At 42.4% G+C, this 20,983-nt stretch overlaps 1 protein-coding gene across 1 annotated transcript in view; it reads left to right on the top strand.

The window, feature by feature from the left end:
- SH3RF3 (SH3 domain containing ring finger 3) overlaps positions 1 to 20,983 on the top strand; it is a 258,831-nt gene that overhangs the window by 215,071 nt on the left and 22,777 nt on the right. Inside the window, exon 8 of the mRNA XM_061997231.1 lies at positions 3,564 to 3,868. Within this exon, the coding sequence (XP_061853215.1) occupies positions 3,564 to 3,868 (305 nt within the window). The remainder of the gene's footprint in view (positions 1 to 3,563; positions 3,869 to 20,983) is intronic.

Below are 20,983 nucleotides of genomic sequence, written 5' to 3'. Positions count from 1 at the left end.
ATTGGGCTTCAGGGATGAAAGATATTTATTAGGCAGAATGGGACCCAGTGTTAGTGATAAAGCAAAAGATCTGAAAAATACTGCCACCTTTTTGAAACGGGAATAAGAGCTTCTCACACCAGGGAGCCTCTGTTCTTTCTCGGTTCCCTTTCTGATGTACAGCACAATTTTCTAAAGCACAATTTATTTCCCTTTGCCTGATGTTAAACAACTCTGATGTTGAATAAAGTAAAAGTAAATCCTGTGGTGGAACTTTATAGCAAAATTTTAAGCATTTTGTTTCTGTTATTTTCGAGGAACGTGAGCACATGTGTTTACAAAGGCAGATCAAGGACTGTGACTGCTGAAAACTGAGATCTCAGATACAAAACAGGGCAGGTACAAATGAGTAGGACACTGTGGTGTAAGTCATGGATTCATGACTTTTGAAGCCAGAAGGCACCATTATGACTGTCTAATCTCACCTCTACACAGTCCAGACCAAAGAAGAAAACATAGTCAAATATGTGCAAGTCTGAATCTTGAACAGTGCAGACTCTTCTGCTCAACAAACAGTGGCAGGACTTCATGGGGCCTTTGTGTCACGCTGGGGAATAATCAGTTTATCCACTTTTGTCTAGTTCAGAAAGTGCTGCATTCCCCACAAGTTGCACTCTTCCAAAAGCCCTTCTACTCCCACAATGCAAAGGCAGAAATGTTCCTTCTTGGACAAGGCTCTCAGGAGGCATTCAGGTGCTCCTGATGCCTCTTGTGCCCATGCCAAAAGGCAGATGGACCCCTCTGAAATTGAGATGACACACGCACCTGCCATGCCCCACACCTTCCTTCCATGGCGCTGCTGTGCTACACCTCCAGCAGCTTCCTTGATGTAAGAGTGCTCCTCCAGGTCACTCCAACATCTTAAAGTGCCAAGGAGTTGTCAGTCAGGGTGATCCAGGGACCACAGAGCTGCTTCAAAACCTCCTAAGAGGGAACTTTTGCAGCCCTTCCAGAAGATGCATGAGACTGTTGTTTTAATTAAATAAGCCTTTTCTGGGATAAATAAAGGAAAATTTTCAAGATCGTCAGTATTTTTCCCAATAATGGATGTCCTTACCAGTATCCTGTGGACCAGAGCCCCTCAAAAGGTCTCTTATCCTGCAGGACAGGGCAGTGTACACTGACTTTTGGAAAAGCTTTCCAAGAGAGGCAAGCTGGCACAGTATTCAAGTCATGTTTCTGTTGGCTTGTAATATACATGAGTAACAAATCAATTTTGCACAAGGCCACTAATGTAGGAATACACCCAAAATGAAATATGAGTGGTGTAGAACAAAAATAGCCTTCAGTGAGCATTGCTAATTAATAGCATGTTTGATGCAGCACAGTCCAGATCCAGAGATCCCAGAGCAAAGGCATACGTTGTAACAGTAAGCAGATGAAATTACGGAATAAAATGTGAGAGCTCTGCTCAGGATTGGTTTTTCTCAGGGCATTTATTTTACTGCTTCTCATGCTTTCTGTCTCCTTTGTGTCCTATGCAAAAGAAATAATGTACCTAATAAGATTATCAAATCATTCTTCTGCATCCAGGTAGATGCGATGAAATTCCATTATTGTGCTTTTCCTCTAAATTTAGGAAAGCCATTGCTCCCTGCAACTTATGGTTCAAAACCTTGACCCTGCAAAGTTAACCATCCTGAAAAATTAGATTTCTATCAGCAATGGTTTCTCATCACACAGGTTCCAAACTGGAAAATCAGAGAGACTTACTTCAAGATAACCAGTGATGCCCTGTTGGTCTCTCTGGAGAGGAATTGCACTTTCCGATATATGTTTCTGGTAATCCAGGGAGGGGTAAATGGTAGCTAAAAGTAAGAATAGCCTTGAAGGTGTCTGTAATAACAACTTTTAGGCCCTTCCTCATGCAACACAGTAAAATCACATCAAGTTCAAAACTGATTAATGATCGTTTGGTTGATTTGCTACGAGCAACATTAATAAAAAGAGATGTTATAGAGTGAGGGAGTTACTGTGAGGGAGAACAATGTAAATTTTGGAACTGCTAATCTGATGATCACTGGCCCATCATGTTCAATATCACTTTGGATAATAAGACATAAGGCTGGGGGATGAGATTTCCGCCTGGCAGGAGTGCTCAGCTGGTGTAGTGAGTATGATTAATGGCACTCCTTATCATTTTAGTCCCCGGTAATGGGTGCCGCCGTTAACCATACAAATAGAAAATAGTCATTTGAGTTGTTCTAGCACTGTTGTTTAGTTATAGATTGAATGAACTCCAGCTGGTCCTGCATAAAAATGTATCCTTTGGATGAGCTTGTAAGAAAACCAGAGATCAGAGTGAGTCAGAAATTTTCCAGAAAATGCTTCTTGATCAATGAAAAGATTATTTCTTGGACTCAAAGATTTTTTTCAGGAATAGATGTAGTTCATCTAGACTTCAGCGGTGAAGCTGTCCTGGCTCAGGTTGCAAAGGGTCCAAAGCTGTACGGTGATGAGTTCCTATGTTTTCACATCCCAGGTGAACGCCCTGATCAGAATAGAGTCTGTTTTAGGGTGGATGAGTAGGATGCATTCAGAAAAATGTTCAAAGCTTAAAATTTTGCACTGTGGCAGAACTAAACCAAATTATGAAACCTTTCAATCATTTGTGAAGTGGGCATTTTCCAGACAGTCCTACTATTGATTCGTTTAAGTGAGGGAATGTCTAAGTGTGGAGTCTGCTTCTGGTTTCTACATGCTTGAAAGGAAGCTGTAGGTTACACCTAAGCAATCAACAAACTTGGAAGTCAAACGCAACACTATCATGGAAACAGACCCGAAGATTTATCACACTTCTTGCAATATGGGGCATGAAAGACATTCCTGAATCCCCAGAGAGTTGTCCTCAGCAGTGTGTTGCAGTCACCATTAAACAGAGGAGCACTTCTTCCTGGTTCCTAGTGCCTGTAGGCAGGATTTGCTCAGCAGGAGCAACGAGACTAAAAGCCACTGCATAGTCCCTCAGGGACTTTGCTGGCAGAGACAAGGCTGAGCTCAGAAATCCTCTGAGGGACTTCTGCCTAATTTATCTTGTGCAGCTCAGTGATGTACTGTTGATCATTTTGTTAAGGCTGAAACCAAAGACCTTCATTTGTAATTACTCTCTGTGAGGCTGGTGCTGATCATCTGAGATAACCCTTTAGGTCCCATGTTGTTTTGTTCTAAAATCTATCTGGTTAGGAAGGCTTCCTGGAGGTTTGGCAAACAACTCAGATAAGCTATTTTAAAAACATGGTAGGCTTTTTATTTCTTTCCAGGCATGGGCAAGGATAGTCAGGCCATTCCCCAGTCACATCGCTAGGGAGGACCAGCCATTTTGGCGACTTCAGAGAGGCCTTCCACAGCCAGGAGAAGGATTTCTAGGATTTACCTGGAAACACTTGCAAACAGATATCCCGCATTAAGGCTAAGAACTTAACTCTCTGTTGGGCCCTGGCACCTCTGTGACAGCAATAACCACTGAAGGGCCAAGTCTGGCAGTGCATGGAGAGGTTTAAACATGCTCTGTCTTGCCTCTGCAGCTCACCCACCAGTGCCAGCCCCAGAGCGTCCCACCGCTACGGTCTCGCCGCTACGGACACCCAGCTCACCCTCCCGCCTGCCAGCAACAGCCATCCGGCCTCACCCCACTGTGTCCCCACAGCACGGCCACCAGCCTCCTGCCCCAGGGGCCCGGCCTCTCATCCCCCTCACCTCCGCCGCCGCCGCCATCACCCCACCCAACGTCAGCGCAGCCCACCTCAATGGTGAGGCGACTGGTGGGCCCCTGGGTGGCCCTGTCACCCCTGGCCCCACGGGCAAGCCCGAGGAGAGGAAGAATGAAAAGGTAAGGACCACTTCACCCCTGCTGTGCCCCCAACTCCTGCCACCTCTCCCTCCCATGAGGCAATCAAGGAGGGACCCTATGACTACCTGGGAGGGTCGAGATGGTTTTCATCACTTGACGGTTGGGCATCCTTCTTTCACATTGTTTTCACACTTCATCCTTTCCTCCCCACCATCCCCAATGCATTACCCTCTCACATGTGGGGAAATGAGGTTGAGCCACTGATGGGCTGAATTTGTGTGTTTCCTCCAACAATAAACACCTAGATCTGCAAATTAGCAGTGATGCAGAAAGAAGTCATAGCGTGCTCCTGGTCATCGAAACCGGGTGGCCCAGTAAGAAGCTCACTATGTGGAAGAGGCTGATAGGAGTACCAGCCCCAGGGCAAGCGCCAGAGGCAAAGTAAAGCACTGGCTCTTGAGCGACAGGAGCTGTTTTACTGCTGCAGAAACAATGCAGTTTCTTGCAGAAGCTTTATTTGCAGTGGCACAGACAAACAGGGAGAAGTGCCTTAAATAGGGCTCATTGGGAGGTAGGTGTGATGAACTGTAGGTTCAGTTTCTTAGGAGCCAGCAGTGAGATGGATAGCTGAGTGCACCTTGCTAAGGAAAGACAGCATGGTGAGCTGCTTTAAGGACCCAGGCCTTTAGATTCATGGCAAATATTTTGCTTTCACCAAATATTCACATTGTGTTAGCAGTTCCAGTGTTATCAATGCTGAGAGTTACCTCTGTACTGCTTAGAAGAGCCCACTGATACAAACTGCTTGCCACAAGCAAGATCCTGGTTTGCACCTGAGTAGGAGGAGGAGATATGGGGGCCTGGGTTCTTTTGGACCTGCAAAAAAACCTTTTTGGATGTTCTCCAAGCTTTTCTGTGGTGACTGGTACATATATGTTAAACATTTACTTTGTACATGGTAATGCTGAGGAAGCAGGTGTCACCTGTAGTCAGGGTCACAACTCTGGGTTTCAGAAGATGGAGGATACAAGTTTTAAAATCATAGAATCATAGAATGGTAGGGGTTGGAAGGGACCTTCAGAGATCATCTAGTCCAACCCCCCTGCAGAAGCAGGTCCACCTAGATCAGGTCACACAGGAACACATCCAGGCAGGTCTTGAAGACCTTCAAGGAAGGAGACTTCACAAAATCTTTTCCTTAATCCTATCTTGAATTTTCTCTGAATGCCTTCCAGTGAAGGTATAGACTACCCCAAAGAAGGGTATAGACCTTCTGTCCCAGATGTGATATGGTATAGTAGGGGTTGAAAAGGACCTCTAGAGATAATCTAGTCCAGTCCTCTGGTAAAGCAGGTTCACCTTGATCAGGTGATGTGTCCTTGATCTGGAATTCGTCCAGGCAGGTTTTGAAAACCTCTAGACAAGGAGACTCGACACCCTCCCTGGCCAATCTGCGCCAGGGCTCCCTCACCCTTACAGGAAGAAAATTACCCCTCATGTTCAAGTGGAACTTGCTGTGGTCCAGCTCGTGCCCGTTATCCCTTGTCCTGTCACTGGGTGCTACAGGAAAAAGGCTTGCCCCATCCTCTCAACACTCGCCCTTTAGGTATTTATAAGCATTGATACAACCCCCTCTCAGTCTTCTGCAGGCTAGACAGCCCCAAATCTCTCAGCCTCTTCTCATAAGAGAGGTATTCCAGTCTCTCAGTCATTTTGGTAGTCCTTTGGTAGGTACTTGTTTACAAATAATGACTTCCAAATGTGCATCAAAGACTGCATGCTGTGCAAGCAGAACGAAACATTTTACTTCTGCAAGCCCAAGGAAGTGTATGGCTTTTGGCAGAAGGTGCTAGATCTGCACATTACCTCAGAGCTCGGTGCACTGAGTTATTTAATACTTCCTAAAACATATCATGCTATTCTATAGGTTCATGTATTTTAATTCATGTAGGACTGCACACTGAAATTTCCTAGACTGGTTAACCTTTCCCAAGCTTCTGTAGCTTTAATTAACTGAATTTGGATACAGGGAAGCAAAGTTATGGGGTTTTGAAGCTCCATGGATGAAGGGGAGAAGCAATAATACACTACATTGTTGCAATGAGCATTGCCAAAGACCAATTCAGTACCTGGGAAGTATCAGAAGTGACAATCAAAACTGTAATCTTTGACTGGAATGGGTTGTGCATAACTGCCCTGCGTTGAACAATATATTCTTCAATCTCCTCCATGTCATATTTCACTTTCATTTTAGAAAGAACTGAGTTAATGATGCTTCCTTTCCTTTCAGAAGTAGTGACTGATATTTGTCCAGTTGAGTTGTGTTTGTATTCTTTGCATAAACTCAAATATTTCTTCGAAGCAATTGGGAGTCTGGATAATGCCAGACTAAAAGCCATATAACTGTTCAAAAGGGAGTCTGTGAGTCAGAACTGGAGCCATAACTGGAACCATGCTTGGTATTTCCCAAGTGGAGGCTGGATGGGCAGATTTTTTTGTTAAATAGAGAGTAGTCATAACATTCAGAAGAACAATCTGCAGAGAGAGGCAATATCTATTATTAATACACCTGTCAGGAAAAACCAGTCAAGTCTGAGGGGCAAAAAAAAAAAACCCAAAACAGGGACATAGCTATCAAACTACCAGATAAGCAAAGATTGTAAGCAATTTATCTGAGTTCAGTTTCATTATATTAATCAGTCAGGTACTTTGAGATGAAAGGAACAGAGGGGATTTTAGCAAAACAAGTGGTAATAAGGTCTTTAGCTGTACTAAACAGAGGATGGAAGAAATGCACAGGTAATTATCTCCTGAGAAACTGAGATTAGCAAGTTGTATCTGAGGTAAATTGTATTAGCATTGTTGTTGGAATCAAGAATTTTTGGTGTCTCATCAAATTACTAATTTAATTCCCAGCTTAATCTTTCCAGTTTCTTTCATAGGATTCCCTTGAGGATGAGGTCTGAATGTTCACAGGGAAAATGCCTGTTTTGGGAAACATCCTCTTGTCATTAACCATGTTTTTCTTTCACACACTGATTTTCAGCGTGAGCTCACTATGGTATAAAGAGCATGGTAGGAGAAACTAGTTTGCATTTGGGATGGACGTGTTCAAGATCCATTGGTTTACACAGTTCTGTTGTAGATGTTTCTTTTGAGGGCTATGGAGGGAAATTGCAATTTTTGCATTTGCCACCATGATGTAGTGAGATGTATTAGTCCTTGGGAAGTTTTCTTCAGGTGACAAGTTTAGCAGGGTTAGCTGGCTGCTTGAAGGCTGGTCTGGGAGATAGTAGGGAACAGTTTTTTAAGATATGTTCTTCTGCCAATTTATGTTTTATGATTTCCCACTTAGATTCCACTCAAAGATGCCAAATATGACATCAAGGGGCAGCTGCTGTAGGATATCTGTACATGGGTTGCACTTGTGTTGCTTGTTCCAAGATGGAATTTTCTTTACCTTGGAATAGACTTGTTGAGTGTACTGGTGAGGTCATCACTGTTAATGCTTTCCTCTGTGCAAATGTTTATATGTCAATGTCATGGTTTCCTGTTGGTGTGCAGCAATGAGAGATCAGCATATCCCAAGATTTCTCTAAAATCAAGGGACTCTGATTCCAATTTTTACTCTTGTTTTCTTGTGATTCCAAGTCATAGAAATAATGCTAAGTCCAACTCAGCAGGAATTTTTTTCTTAGATCTATTTTTTGATGTCTCTATTTTTCTACTTCAGCTTATTTCTTGAAGGTCTAAATCCAAACTTCCAAACCTGCAGGTGAACCTTGGTATCCCACATTCATTTAGGCATCTTAATACTAATATCTTGCTGTCATTTACCTACTGACTTCACCAGGAGGTAAAAAATGGCTTCCATGCTAGTCTTCACTTGCCGGAATCCTATCTGCAACCGGGCTTGTGTTCCACTTCTCAGCTCCTTGACCAGCCTCCTGTCCACTTAGGGAGCAGTTTCAAAGCTGCTCTCCTCTGCCAGCAGCTGGTGATAGCTGGTGAAAGACTGAGCAATAGATACTGCTTAAGTCCACTCTGCAACAGTACTCGAAAAGTGCTCAGGCGGATGAGAAGGCTTAGAAGTAGAGCACTTGAAAATCAAAGCTGTACGGACACAGCACAAAGCAGCAGGAGGGGAAGCTCACACCAAGGTACTACAGGCACTACAGGAATAACAGGTCGGGCTGAGTAAAGGCGAGGAAACACAACAGAAGTCAAAGAGGCAGAGGTGGTCAGGGCACCTTAGGAGAGAGAGGGGCATCAGCAGCTGCTGGGAGATATAGCAGGGGTCATCAGAGAAAGAATGCCAATGGGGAGAGTGAAGGTGAAGGGTGCTGTGTAAAGCCCATGGGGAAGGGGTCCTGAAACAGGAAAGCTGGAATATAGGAACAGAAATTTAAAGAAGGAAGTTGAAAAGAGCAAGGTGTCAAGGAGATTCATTCTTTCTCTCAAGAAGACTGGCAGCTTGAGGCTGATTGTTCCCCTTTTCTAAGAAGAGGATTTCCTTCCCGAGAAGGAAAATAATAATTCTCCCCCAAAGTCTCCTCATATTCCAGGTTAGGAATATGAGTGTCCCAAAGATGTCACAGGGATAGGAGGGAGATAAAACAGAGAGCAAATGGGGAACACTCCATTTCCTTTAAAGGTGAATAGGGGTATCATGTATAGGTATCAGTCCTTTTGCTTCATCATTTGCTAATATCTGTCTGTGTAACCATCTGAAACTCAGAGAATTCAATCCCAGTTCCCAGATTTTCTGAATGTCTGAAAGAAAGGGATGGCGATCTCAGTTGTGGAATGGAAGAAAACTCATGTTTTTGGGGGGGCTTTTTTAAATGAGTACTCCACTTTTTCAGTCACGCTGAGCACTGCCCAAGTTCAACTGGTAGATTACAGCTGAGAGTTTGTAATTATGGCATGACTACAGCTTTGACCTCGGTCAATTTTTGCTGTAATAGTGTCTACTGTATGTAATCTGAGCTGATGCTTAATACCTCTGATGAAACCACTTGTTTGAATGAATTAATGCATTTCTCATTAAATGTGCTTCTCATTACGTTAATCAAATCAAGCAAATCATGCTGGGTGGTTTGACCACTGTAATTAAACTTTCTTTAAAATCCACTCATTTGGCTTTTGATGAGGATTTTGATTAAACTCTTCCAAAATGTCTGGCCCCATATCTGCTAATGAGGAAAATAAGAGCTTGCACTAGCAAGCAAGCCATTAATTCATCACTGAGTTACACCAATTCCTTACTGTTTTACCTAGCCAGAGTACATAGAAGTATTTGAAAATTGGCAATGTAGAATTAAATGTTTCTCATAAGAGTGCTGAGAGAACAAATCTGTTTGCAGCTTTAAATTTAGTAACTGTGTCCCTTAAATGTATAAGCAAGTCACAACAAATGGGAAAATACTCTGGGATGCTGTTTACTGATGTTAAGATAACAAGAGGCACATCTTCAGAAAATGACTTTGAACATGCACCAACAGTTTTGGATATGAATATTAAATCAGTAAACATCTGTCTGTTCTCACCAGGGTTGCTCGCTTTATCAAATATTGGTCCTTCTGCTTAAAATAGCTGCATTCCTCAAATGATACAATATGTTTGGCATGATCTTGCTCTAAGGAATACTTCAGAAAAAAGAACAAGCCGAGGCCCATTTTCTGGCCCTGCAAATGTCCCTATGTGACTTGCATCCACACTTCTAAGCTTTTTTCTCTGCCCAAAATTGGGTGACTGTACCCAGATTGGTCATTGAGAACAGTCTTGGTAGGTGGTATGGCCCAAATCATGTCCATACCTTGTCCTGGGAGAGTGCTAGTTGGTGTAAGCCAAACCCACAATGACTGATGGATGTGGACCAGGGTTTTATACTAAATTCTGGCCTTATTTTATACGGTAATGTGGGCATCATCAGAGAGACTTCACTCTCCACTGTTCCTCCTTTCTGCCAGTGCCTTCCTCTGCCTTCCTCTAATTTGCAGCTTAGTGTCCAGTTCCACCAGACAACATCCCTCAGTGCAGACCTGTCACCTGCATACTTAGTTCCTCACCCTGGTCTTACTAAATCAAAGGTCCACTGAAAATTGGACTTTCTAAACTCTGAGATGCTCTTTGACCTCAGTTCACATTACAATTGCCTGTCTAAGCTATCAATTGATGGAACTGAAACTGCCTGAATGAAGGACCTGATCCTACACAGTAGTGCACCTTCGGTTTTCCCTTACTGTTAAGTCTCTGCATTGCAGCTTCTTCCCATATTAACTTGTCCCTGAGTGAAAAGGCTTTGTTATCACTCCATATCTACTCGAGAAATTGAATTCCTTATCCAGAAAATGGAAGATCGGTCTCAAAAGTGAAGTGTTGAGCACTTGCAAGAACTTTGTAGATATAAAATGACACGACAAAAATAGTGGTCACCCTGGGATGAGCAAAGGAGGCTAAGGACAGAGTTGATGAAAGTAGATTTTTCAGACTTGAAGTCAATCTAAGTGCCCTTGAATTTTTGGAGCAGGAATTCAGTCTTCCTAGCAGATACGAAACGATTTAATATTTTTCACTTTGTAACCAGTTCACCTAAGAAAGCCCCCTAAATTGTACAAATATGAAATGGAACAATAACTACAAAGTGACCAAATGAAAGCAGCACAAGACATGAGAATGAACAAACTGCACAAGAGCAGAAGAGCCTGATTTGGATTCCTGGAATACATGTATGGAAATATCAAAAGCATTAAAAGGAATCAGTATTGTAATAATAACGTAAAGGTTTTCATCAAAAAGCTAAAGAATAATTTCTGTGACACTCATTTGCTTGAGTACTCTGTAAGACATCTGAGTTGGTCCTGGAGCTACCAACATCAACATTTCACCAGTCATCTTCCAAGTCAGATTGGACTTTGCCATTTAACTTCTGTTTGTTCCTCAGTAAGGACACTTTAATCTGGAATATTTTAGTTCAGTTGTCTCAAGACTTCTGCACAGAATACATACTGTTAATCCATTTCCTCTCAGAGGCAAGGGGGCTGTCTTCATCACAAATGTGTCACTGCTTCCCATGCTTCACAGAGCACATCTTGGCTCTCTGACCAACAAGTGATACACCAGAAACTTGGCAAGGGAGTGGAAACCTCTTTTTCTGGTCATGTGAATTTAGGCCACAAAGTTCTGTTTTAGGGCAGAGAACTTGTGCTTAATATCTCCCCAGCACCTTCTTCATCGTTAGTGTTCAATTTAAAAGGACAAAAACCTGGCAAGTTGCTGATGAATATTTCAAGGCTGGCAAATAACCCAGCCAAAAGCATGAGCCCCAGCTGTCAAAACATAGAAAACTTCAGCTTTACAATAAAACAGATTTCTGTTATTTCTGACTGGCTAGGATTCTTTTGCTTAGATCAAGGGCAATAAGCCATTGATCAAAATTTCTTTTTCTTCTTCGCATTTTTGATGTTAGGAAATGCTTTCAAACTCCCCACAGATATTTCAAGTGTTGACTTTTCTGCCAAGCAGTCTCCGAAAGCTATTCCTCTTCTTTCTCCTCTCCCCCCTCCTCTTCTTATCTGCCTCATAGTGCTGTCACAGGATTTCTCAAGTGTCCGCAGTGGATTTCTCTAATGCATTTTCGAGTGGTTCTGTGCTATATTCTGAGACTGTAAGGGAAAGTAGATCCAGGAGAAGAGAAGATGGAGAGTGCTTTAGCTTCAAGAGGAAATTCAGTTTATCTACCGACTGGAGACAAAACTATTTGGATGCCAAGGCATAGCATTCTTCTGGCACCTGTAGAGACCTAATTTTATAACACAGAGGACACATGGGCTTTTACTAAATCCTTACTGCTGTTTGGGGTAGAAAGTAGAACTGACAAGAGAAAGAGCATGCAAAGGAGCAGTGGAAGCAGAAGGCTGGAGGCGTGTGTGTGCGCAAGTGCATGTGCATGTCTGCGTGTGAGCATCCCAGCACTGGCATTCCCATGGCATTCCCCTGCCTGCAGAAGGAATCACGCGGGACCAGATGGCTGGATGGGGCCAGGCTGTGGGAAGGGATGGCAAGCATCCCCTTGGATTGGAGTGGGGTGAAATGTAAGCACTCTTGTGCTATCAATGGGAGACATTGACACATTCCAGCTGTTGAAGGATCATAGAGGGCAGTCTCCACCTCAGACCACAAAACTCTGCAGCTGAGCATCCCATCACAGCTTCTTGCCCTGTCCCTGCCCTGTTCCTGAAGAACATGTTTTGATCATACATTCCTTCATAACATCAAGTTCCCAATTCATGTGCGCAGGTGAAAAAAAAAACCACAAGAGAAAAACGCCCAACAATGAGAATGCTGTGCCTGTCCCTGTCCTCTGCTTTCTGCCTTGGAGCAGTAACACACAGAGATGGCATGGGGTTGCAACTGCCCACAATTCCCAGGATGATAGACATGCAGGATGAAATCATTCCATCAGAAAAACACAGTAGGAAACTGGATGCCTTGGAAACAATGAAACACCTTGCAACATGTCAAGAGTTGGAGGCATCTTGGGCTCCCATGTGTCCAGCACTCATTTGCTTTCTATAGTGGTTTTCCAAGTATGAATTCAAAAGCCAGGCAGTCTTAAACCACCAAGAGAAGATAGAAGTTATTTACTGAGGTACAAGTATCTTAAGGGCCAATGCAGTTGTTTTATGAAGACAAGGTTTGAACTTTCCTGTGAAAACTGGCTATAATCAACTTTTCAGTGCCCATGTTTCTTTTTTTCATTCACACAAGTACTGGTATTTTTCTTTGCTTTTCTTTGTAGTTACTCATAATAGGTGCCTTAAAGTATCTAGTGTCAGTGCAGAAATAGTGAGCCCTTAGAAGAATTACATAAACTAAATGAAGTTGCAGTTTCTGACAAAAGTCGGTACTGTAGGAACACCACGATATAACAGAGAACAGATATCCACAACATGTTTATGTTTTTATCACGTAACTTAAGGGCATAACCAAGTTATAGCAAAGGGATATTAATCTTATTTGGTACTCTTGGGGTTATTTTTTCATTTTGCAGTAGCAGCAGAAAGATTCACAAGCCCTCAGCTTCTCTTTTGCCAAATGGTAAAGCCACTTTAAAGTCAGCCTGGGTTGTTATTTTTCTGACTGAATATCTCAAGCATCTAGTAATTCCCTTCAGACCAAGTCAAGACATGGGAGTCAGTGCTGGTCTCTGAAGGACTGAAAAATCATGCTCTTATTATGCCTTCCTTCTGGAGAAAAATCCAGTCTCAGGAATTCAGAAAGTACACCACACAAAAGTTGCTTTTCAGACACTACATCTGCAGGCTGTCTATAATCAATTAACATAGGGTGTCAAGCAGTCAATCTTTTGAAAACCAGTTCATTGTAAAGGCAGAACTCAGCCTGTTGTTTTGCTTCTTTACATGTATTTTGCTTGGTTGGCATTCACCAATACATTTCTGTAAATTTAGTCTACAGACGCAAAAATATGAACCTTCTCTCACAGCTCACTGTATTCGGCATGCTAGCAGCAGACTGGCATTGGACTGCATCATGAGGTGCCCCAGGGAGAGATGTAATTTAATGTGAGTCTGTGGCTAGCTTATTGTACAGTGAAGTAGATTTCCTGTGCTGTAGTTTTTAGTCCCAATTCATGATCAGTTCAGAAGTATATTTTAAATTGGAACTACCTCGTTTTTTTGCTGACTTCAGAGATCTCTATTCCCTCCTGTACAACATCATGTTATTCTTCATATCTCAAGTTCTGAGACAGAAGGAGGAGGGAGGTCAGACAGGCAGATCCTATCAACATGATGGTGCCTGCTGTGGCAAGGGAAACGCATAAGCTAGGCTTTGATCAGGACATAAAAGAGAGAACTGATTTTCCAACTTTTTAACTTTTTCTGGACAAGTTTTGTATGTGAGCCAGATACTCCTAGTTGGCAGGCTTAGATGCAAGCAGCTGAGGGATACAGCTGGCCAGTATGGAAGATGGCACAGAAAAGGCAGGAAGGATGGTGGCCCCACAGTCCTGGGATGAGTTTCCATTCACCAGCTGTGAGAAAGTCAAATGTATGCCCAACACGCACCACAACTGTCTTTCTAACTTTTCTTAAAGTCATCCAAATTAGGATCATTCTGAAATCTATTCCTGTCCTTTCATATTCCTAGGGCCACAAAATTCCCTGTTCCTTCCTGAGTCTTTTATGGTTACAAACAAATCTTGCTTCTTCATGTCCTTCTCCGTATGAACAGCTGATCAGATTTCTCCTTATAGTCTTCCACATATTAGAGAACTAACAGTGTGTTCAGTCCTCAAGAATTCTCTTCTTTCATCTTCACTGAGACCAGTTCCTAGTCTTTCCTCACAGGCAATGCTTTCTAGGCTCCTCATTACACTTTCAGCTCTGCTCTGTGCAAGTCTTCAGCTTGCTGGGGGTCTTAAAGCACAATGCCTCAAGGTGGAGTTTTGCTGAGACCTTGTTAGTGACAATTAGGCTGGAATAAGCTCTTTCCATGGCTGACATATAGGATATTTGTTAATGTTTCCAGATGATGTTCGCACTTTTCACAGCAGCATTTTGATTCACGCTCAGTTAATGATCCAGTGTAACTCTCGTGTCCCCTTTTGCAGAGCTGCTGGCTGTTCAGTCACTCCTCATTTTACATCTGTGCATTTGATTTCTCCTTCCTAACAGTAGCATGTTGTGCCTGTCTTTTCAGCTTTCACCATGGTGATTGGGATCATTTCTCCGTTAGTGGGAAATTGTTCTAAATTCTTACCACTTATCCTTCTGTCGTGGGTTAACCCTGGCAGGCAGCTTAGCCTCACACAGCCACTCATTCACTCCCTGCCACGGGGGGATAGGGGAGACAATTGTAAGCGTAAAAGTGAGAAAATTCATGGACACATTAATAATTAAAACAAAAGCTACACGTACTAGTAAGGTTAAACAAGGAATTCGTTCTTCACTCCCAGTGGACAGGCAAGTGTTCAGCCATCCCCAGGTCAGCAGGGATCCATCACGTGGAATGGTGACTTGGGAAGACAAATGTCATCACTCTGAATACCCCTCCTTCTTCCTTTTTCCCCCACTATTGCTGAGCAAAGTGTCATATGATATCCCTCTGGTCTGTTGGGGTCAATTGTCCCAGCTGTATCACCTCAGAACTCCTTGTGCACCCCCAGCCTACTCACTGGCAGGGCAGCGTGAGAAACAGAAAAGACTTTGACGCTGTGCAAGCACTGCTCGGTCATAACTAAAACAGGGTATGTTATTACCCTTGAGTTGTCACATAGCAACATGTGAGCTACTGTGAAGAAAATGAGCTCCATCCCAACTGAAACCAGTACACCTTCCAACTGCTTGCAGACTTAATCAGCTCAGTGCCTGCTGGTGGTTTTAGAAGCGCACTCGCTAGCTCATCCACCAAGTAATTAATAAAAAGATTGACAGAGACAAGAGCTGTTGGTACCTACTTGGTATGTCCTCTTGGTTTGACAGAAAATCATTAACTGGAAAACATTGCAAAGCAACTGGTTATATCTGGTTATCTGCAGTTGAGTTCTTGCATATACATCACCAAGTTAAAAAGAGAGGGAGTGAAAGTCTGGAAGGGACTCCTCAAACACACACTGCTGTCCTAGCAGGGATAAGTTGAAAGAACAAACTTGTGCAAGATATTAATCATATTGCCTCCTCTGCTGTGGAAAGATTGTCAGATACAGCAAAATAATCACAGTACAGGAGCTGGAATAGAAGTCATGATTGCTTGACTAATGGACTACTAATTCTGTTATCTTTATAGACAGAGACATTCCAATCAACCATGATCAAATTGAAGATGAGACAATTCTAAGTCAATGTTTATGCACACTGTTTTGCTAAAATGAAAATGAGAGAGGCTGTCAGTCTATGCAGACCATCAGTCGATCAACCACTGCGGTCAGGGGGAAATCTTGTGCTGTTATCTGACTTGTGTAAAGGGGTTTTCATCTTTATATATAGTAGGCGGGCTCAGAGATGGACTGCTGTGACAAAACTGTCATTTCTGCTCCAATGCAGTAGTGATTTTATCTTTATATAGTTTCCATCATTTTCAGAGGTGAAGTGTATGTGACCAACATCTTCACAGAGGCGTTTCAAGCTTGAGTGTTAAAATAGACCATTTCTTGCTGTTAGTTGGCAGGATCTGCCTTTTCTTTCAGGTCACACTGGCCCTTTCTGCATCAGTCAACTAGGTGGCAGAGTAAGGAGTAATATATTGCAGATGTGTTGTCGTTGTTAATTATTTCTGCACAAGCCACATGTGAAAACACCAACCAGATGTCACTGCTTCATTGCATAGCATGCTCCAGACAAGCAACAAACTCACGTCCAGAGAGCTCTTGAGGTCACAGATGTGACTAGGTGTGTAACCCATATGAGATGCTACTCACTGGCTGCATGACTGAAATTATCCTACTACCAGCTTTAGCATAAAGCACGTCTTCAGACATCTTGGGTTACCCAAATCATCTTGTCTGACATGTTTTGTCTCACAGTTGGGGTGTGATGAGGAAAATGGAGAACACTGGCTTAGGTGGCACACGTGATAGGTAGTAATTAGTTAAATCAGTGCAACTCAATTGCAATTAATTGTATGATTGTACCTGCAGGTCATGTTTAGGGGTAAAAGGAGTGCATTAAAAAGACAAAGGAAGGGAAGATAGAATGGAGGGATAGAATTGCAATATAAAACCAAGCTTAGTGCAAAAGGAGAAAAAAACACAGTGCTATTGACTTACCTTCTTACATTCTCGTAGTTCCCTTTGGTTAGGTCTACTTTTTCATTGATGGTACTTCTTGATCAGCTCTTTTGTTTAAGAAAGGAGAATTTTATACTCCTAAAGGCCTGAGTTTAGTATAACAGTATTGGGAGAGTATTTTTAGCAAATAGAATTTGATGGTTCCATTTCTGTTTTTTTTTTTAAATAACAGAAAGACCAAACTGGGAAAAAAGATGAAATTTCTTGCTGAAGAGATGATGTTCTTATTACAAACACTACCAGAGCCTGAGCATCTTCTACTAAGGTCGTTGCTATTGCAAAGCTTACTAGTAATTACAACCCAAGTCTTACGGCATTTGGAAAGCCACAGTGCCTTAGTCACTTTATCAAAGAAATTGTCATTTGCGTGCCTGGGCATTCCTCTAACATTGACAATGGCTTACTTTGTAATCCTTTAAGATGATTCTGGGGCTCTCATTTTTTAAAGGCTGTCTCTGATCAATTGGTCTCTATAAGAGAGAAGGACTTTCAGCCACTTCAGTGTGTCCTGGGAGTAATTCACAGGGCATTTCTTGGAAACACTGTAGGACTGAAAAATGCCAGTAATGCAGCTGACAGGGGAGGTTGCAGAAACCTCATCTGTTTTGCCCACAAACCTTATGCACTGTAATCATTGATGGTGCCTCAATGTGCCAGACACCAACTCTGTCACTACTGGGTGCAGCAGGAGCTTGTGATGCTCATGGACACAGAGCACCTGGGACTCCCTGCACTCCCACGGGTGCTGAGAGGCTGAGCTTCCCCTTACTCCCAGAAAAGAAGCTGTTGGCTTGAGCATGTTCAACTTTATCTTGATGCCAGTAAAGTGTCACTTGCCTTGTTTGAGACACACTGTCATGAGGGCAGGAGGGAGCTGAGGCAAGACCTGAATTTTTTAATGCATGAAATACATTAGGAAACATTTTTTGAATGCTCAGATTTGATGCTGTTGGAGCTGCCAGGACTAGAGGGCACCCTTCAGAGTGATATTTTTATGCTCATGATTTTAATGGTGTCAAGGACCTCCTCTTGCAATGTCAGACCACCTGAGAACATTCAGGGCCTCTCTCATTTGCTCTCCCCTCACCTGGTCCAGTCTGTCCAAGAAACAGTGTGAAAAACAGATAATTTTCAGAAATATTTTTCTTGAGCAAGAGAAGCTTCTGCTTCTGTCACCTCTAGGCCACAGCCTATGCGGGTGTGATATGTTCTGTCAGTCTCAGCTGAATCCTCAGTCTCCAGCTAAATGCATCTTTTATGAAGTGATGAGTTGTTTGTAGGAATTATTTCACTGTAATGTGCGCCAGTGTCTAGTAAATGCAGATCCTGGCAATTTTTCATTGTCCACAGATAGTCCTTTTTCTCTTTTGTGAGCGATTGATTTTGAGAGAAGAATATACCTCCTGTGATGCCTGAGTTTTGCACAAGCAATCTTCCCTCTGGGAGCGGGCCAGCCCAATACCATTTAGTTTGTTGGAAGTGCTGAAATTACCGCCTGAGGTGGTACAATTGCTGGAACAATATCAACCAAGCGGGAATAGATACATCAGTGACAAGGGACAAGATGACCTCCACTAATCCAAACCTTTTACCCACATGTTTTTGGTTTTCATAAAAATCCCCAAAAAATCCAACTCTTGCTTGTTTGTCATTTAATAAGATTACAAAGCAAGACCAAGAAATGTTAACTGTTTGCTTCTGAAATGAAATCCATCCCTTGTGAATGGGGAAAGCCAGAGCTAACTACATGTGATATTAAGGTATTTCAAAGCACATCCTGACTTCTGTCACCAATTCTCTTTCATTCGGGTGTTCAATGAGTGAGCTTGCTCTGGCTTTCTGCAAAATGTGAGTGTTGCTTCCAGTCCTCTTCAGGACCAATAAATCTTTTTCACTTCTCCATGAGAGACAAGGAGCAGCAAGCTAACCAGTCAGTCTAAATCATCTTATTTAAGAACGCTAATTCTAAGCAATTTGTCTAACAGTTAATGTATTTGTACATCTTTTTCTCATTTCAGAATCCTCTGCTGTCAGTGAAGCTGTGATAGATTCTCCTCTAGTTAGAATAAATTAAGCTAAAGTTTCAAAAGGATGCTTCTACTCTGTCCAGCTGTTTTGCTTAAATTCTCTGGAAAGTACAGTTAGTCTACCACAAATACCTAAATCATCTAGACATACTTGGTTTATATTAAAACAAAAGTTTCACTTTTGCTGGTCGTCAGTTTAGGGTAGTTTTTTGAGACATGATGTAGTGTGCAGTGGTGGGGTCAGTTTTACACTGCATAGGTGGAGTCGAGGAATCCAAATAGCCATTGTGAAAGTTCTCTAGGTTGCAGTTCCAAACCTTTAGTGTCTCCTCCTTGGCTGATACAGAATCCTGCCATCCATGTTTATCCCTCCCTCAGGCCCCTGCAGCTGAGAAAGTCTCCAAACAGCTGATTTCACAAAACTGGGAGAGCACAGGGGAGGGCTCTATCCCTGGCTTTGTCCTGCTTTCTATGCTCTTGCCCAAATAGCTATATTTTTTTATCGTAGCAGTAATTCTCAGTTTTTACATTCTCTTTGTAGTGAGATGGAGTCACCCTGTGTGTTCTGTAAGTGCTGTTTCATTTACTGGTTGAGACTGCCTGAAGCAGAGATTGAATCCATACTATTACTTTAATAGCCCTTGGTAGATCTGTTCTCCATTAATTTGTTGAATCCACTTTGAACATCTTCATAGTTTTGGCTTCCACAACACTATGTGCCGTAAGTCTCTATTTAATTATGTGTTGTGTGAAAAAGTGCTTCCTAATTTTTAGTTTCAACCATTTGCCTTATAATTTCATGAAGTTCTCCCTAATTCCTCTGCTGAGGGAAATAACTGGTTTGTTCACAAGTTACCTTCTCTGTGCAGGCCACTATCATATTTTCTATCAGTTGTGTGCTTTCCAAGGGGGTATCTCCAATGTACAGGAGTAGTTCCACACCTTTCATGGTCCTCAATGCCCTGTTGATAATACAGGTACAGGACCAGAACAGAACACAGCATTCAGGAAGGTAGGCATTACAATGCTTTCCCCAGTGTTATTTTCTACAAATGATTTTTACCTGTTTCTCTGGATATTTCTAAACAATTCTCAGTCTTCTCTTTTGCTTTTTTATCATTGTCGAGCAACAGGTTTTAGAAGCTGCTCCCTTTCTGTGTGAAAATGAGCAGTCTAGAGTCATTAATAGCACAGGAATAGCTTACACTATATTCACTTTTTGGCCAGTTTCACAATGGGCATAAACTTTTGCTAAATGTGGAGGTTTATTACCTTTAAGGCTCTTGCTTTGTGCTGGAATTGGTAATTCTCATTCAATGATGGAGAGGGGGGAGGAACTAAGTGCTGAGAAAATGGGGTTCACAAAATCTGACAAGCAGAACAGATGTCTAAGCCAGCAGGAGATACTGGAAAGGGAAAGGTGGCTTGGATCTTGTTTTTTCACTCTGAGGAAGTTACCTGCTTCTGCTTGGGATTCATGGCATGTATCCAGCTCTGCAGGGTGCCATGGTTTCATTCCGGAAATAAAGGATGAACATTTCTTATATGACTGAGCAGGAGCTCTTATTTGTGATTGGACATCCCATGCTTGAAACACTTGCATGAAAGTGCTGAAATGAGATGAGAGCCCACATTCCCCAGAGGGAAGTATATATGCTTTACACCTCTCTGTATAGGCTTTGTGGGGGCCAGAGAAGGGGAGATCTCAGCGCTTTGGGCTGAATTCCCTTACTTGTAGGAAATTCAAACATTCAGTGGATTGCTGAGTGCTGAATGTTGAATATGTGCAAGGGTATCATGCCAACTCGCTTCTTTTGTGTCCCCAGAGAGGTTGCTCACACTGCAAAGGAAGAGATGGACTAAATAAAAACTGAAACACATTCATCTGAGCTTAGTTCTAGAGATAGTGGCTGCTTGGAAATAAATGGAAATGTTGCCACAGGCTTAATGAGAACAGTGGTTTCATCACCTTCTTTCCTGTTGTCCTTGCATTTCACTTTGTCAGTACACAATTTTGAGCTATACAGAAGTAGTTTTCAGTTCCCTGATGCTCTGTTTCAGCTGTTCCCACTGAAAAAAAAAAAAAAAAGAAATCACTGAAAACTGTTATTGAGGCATGGAATAATATGTGTATCTTAACAAGTTCCCATCTTTTTCACAACCATCAGTTATTCCCTATGTATCAGACCAGGAAAAGCAATGAAATACAAAACTATCCATCCATCAGCTTCTCCCACCATCAAACACAGAAAAAGAAGGCAATATCAGAGTAGCATATCAGATGTCCTTCATTCACCATTAATTGTGTTAGTATTC

Source organism: Colius striatus, chromosome 1, assembly GCF_028858725.1.
Source record: "Colius striatus isolate bColStr4 chromosome 1, bColStr4.1.hap1, whole genome shotgun sequence".
NCBI lineage: Eukaryota > Metazoa > Chordata > Aves > Coliiformes > Coliidae > Colius > Colius striatus.
Note: the sequence above shows the minus strand (reverse complement) of the source record. Positions and strands in the feature narration are given on the sequence as shown.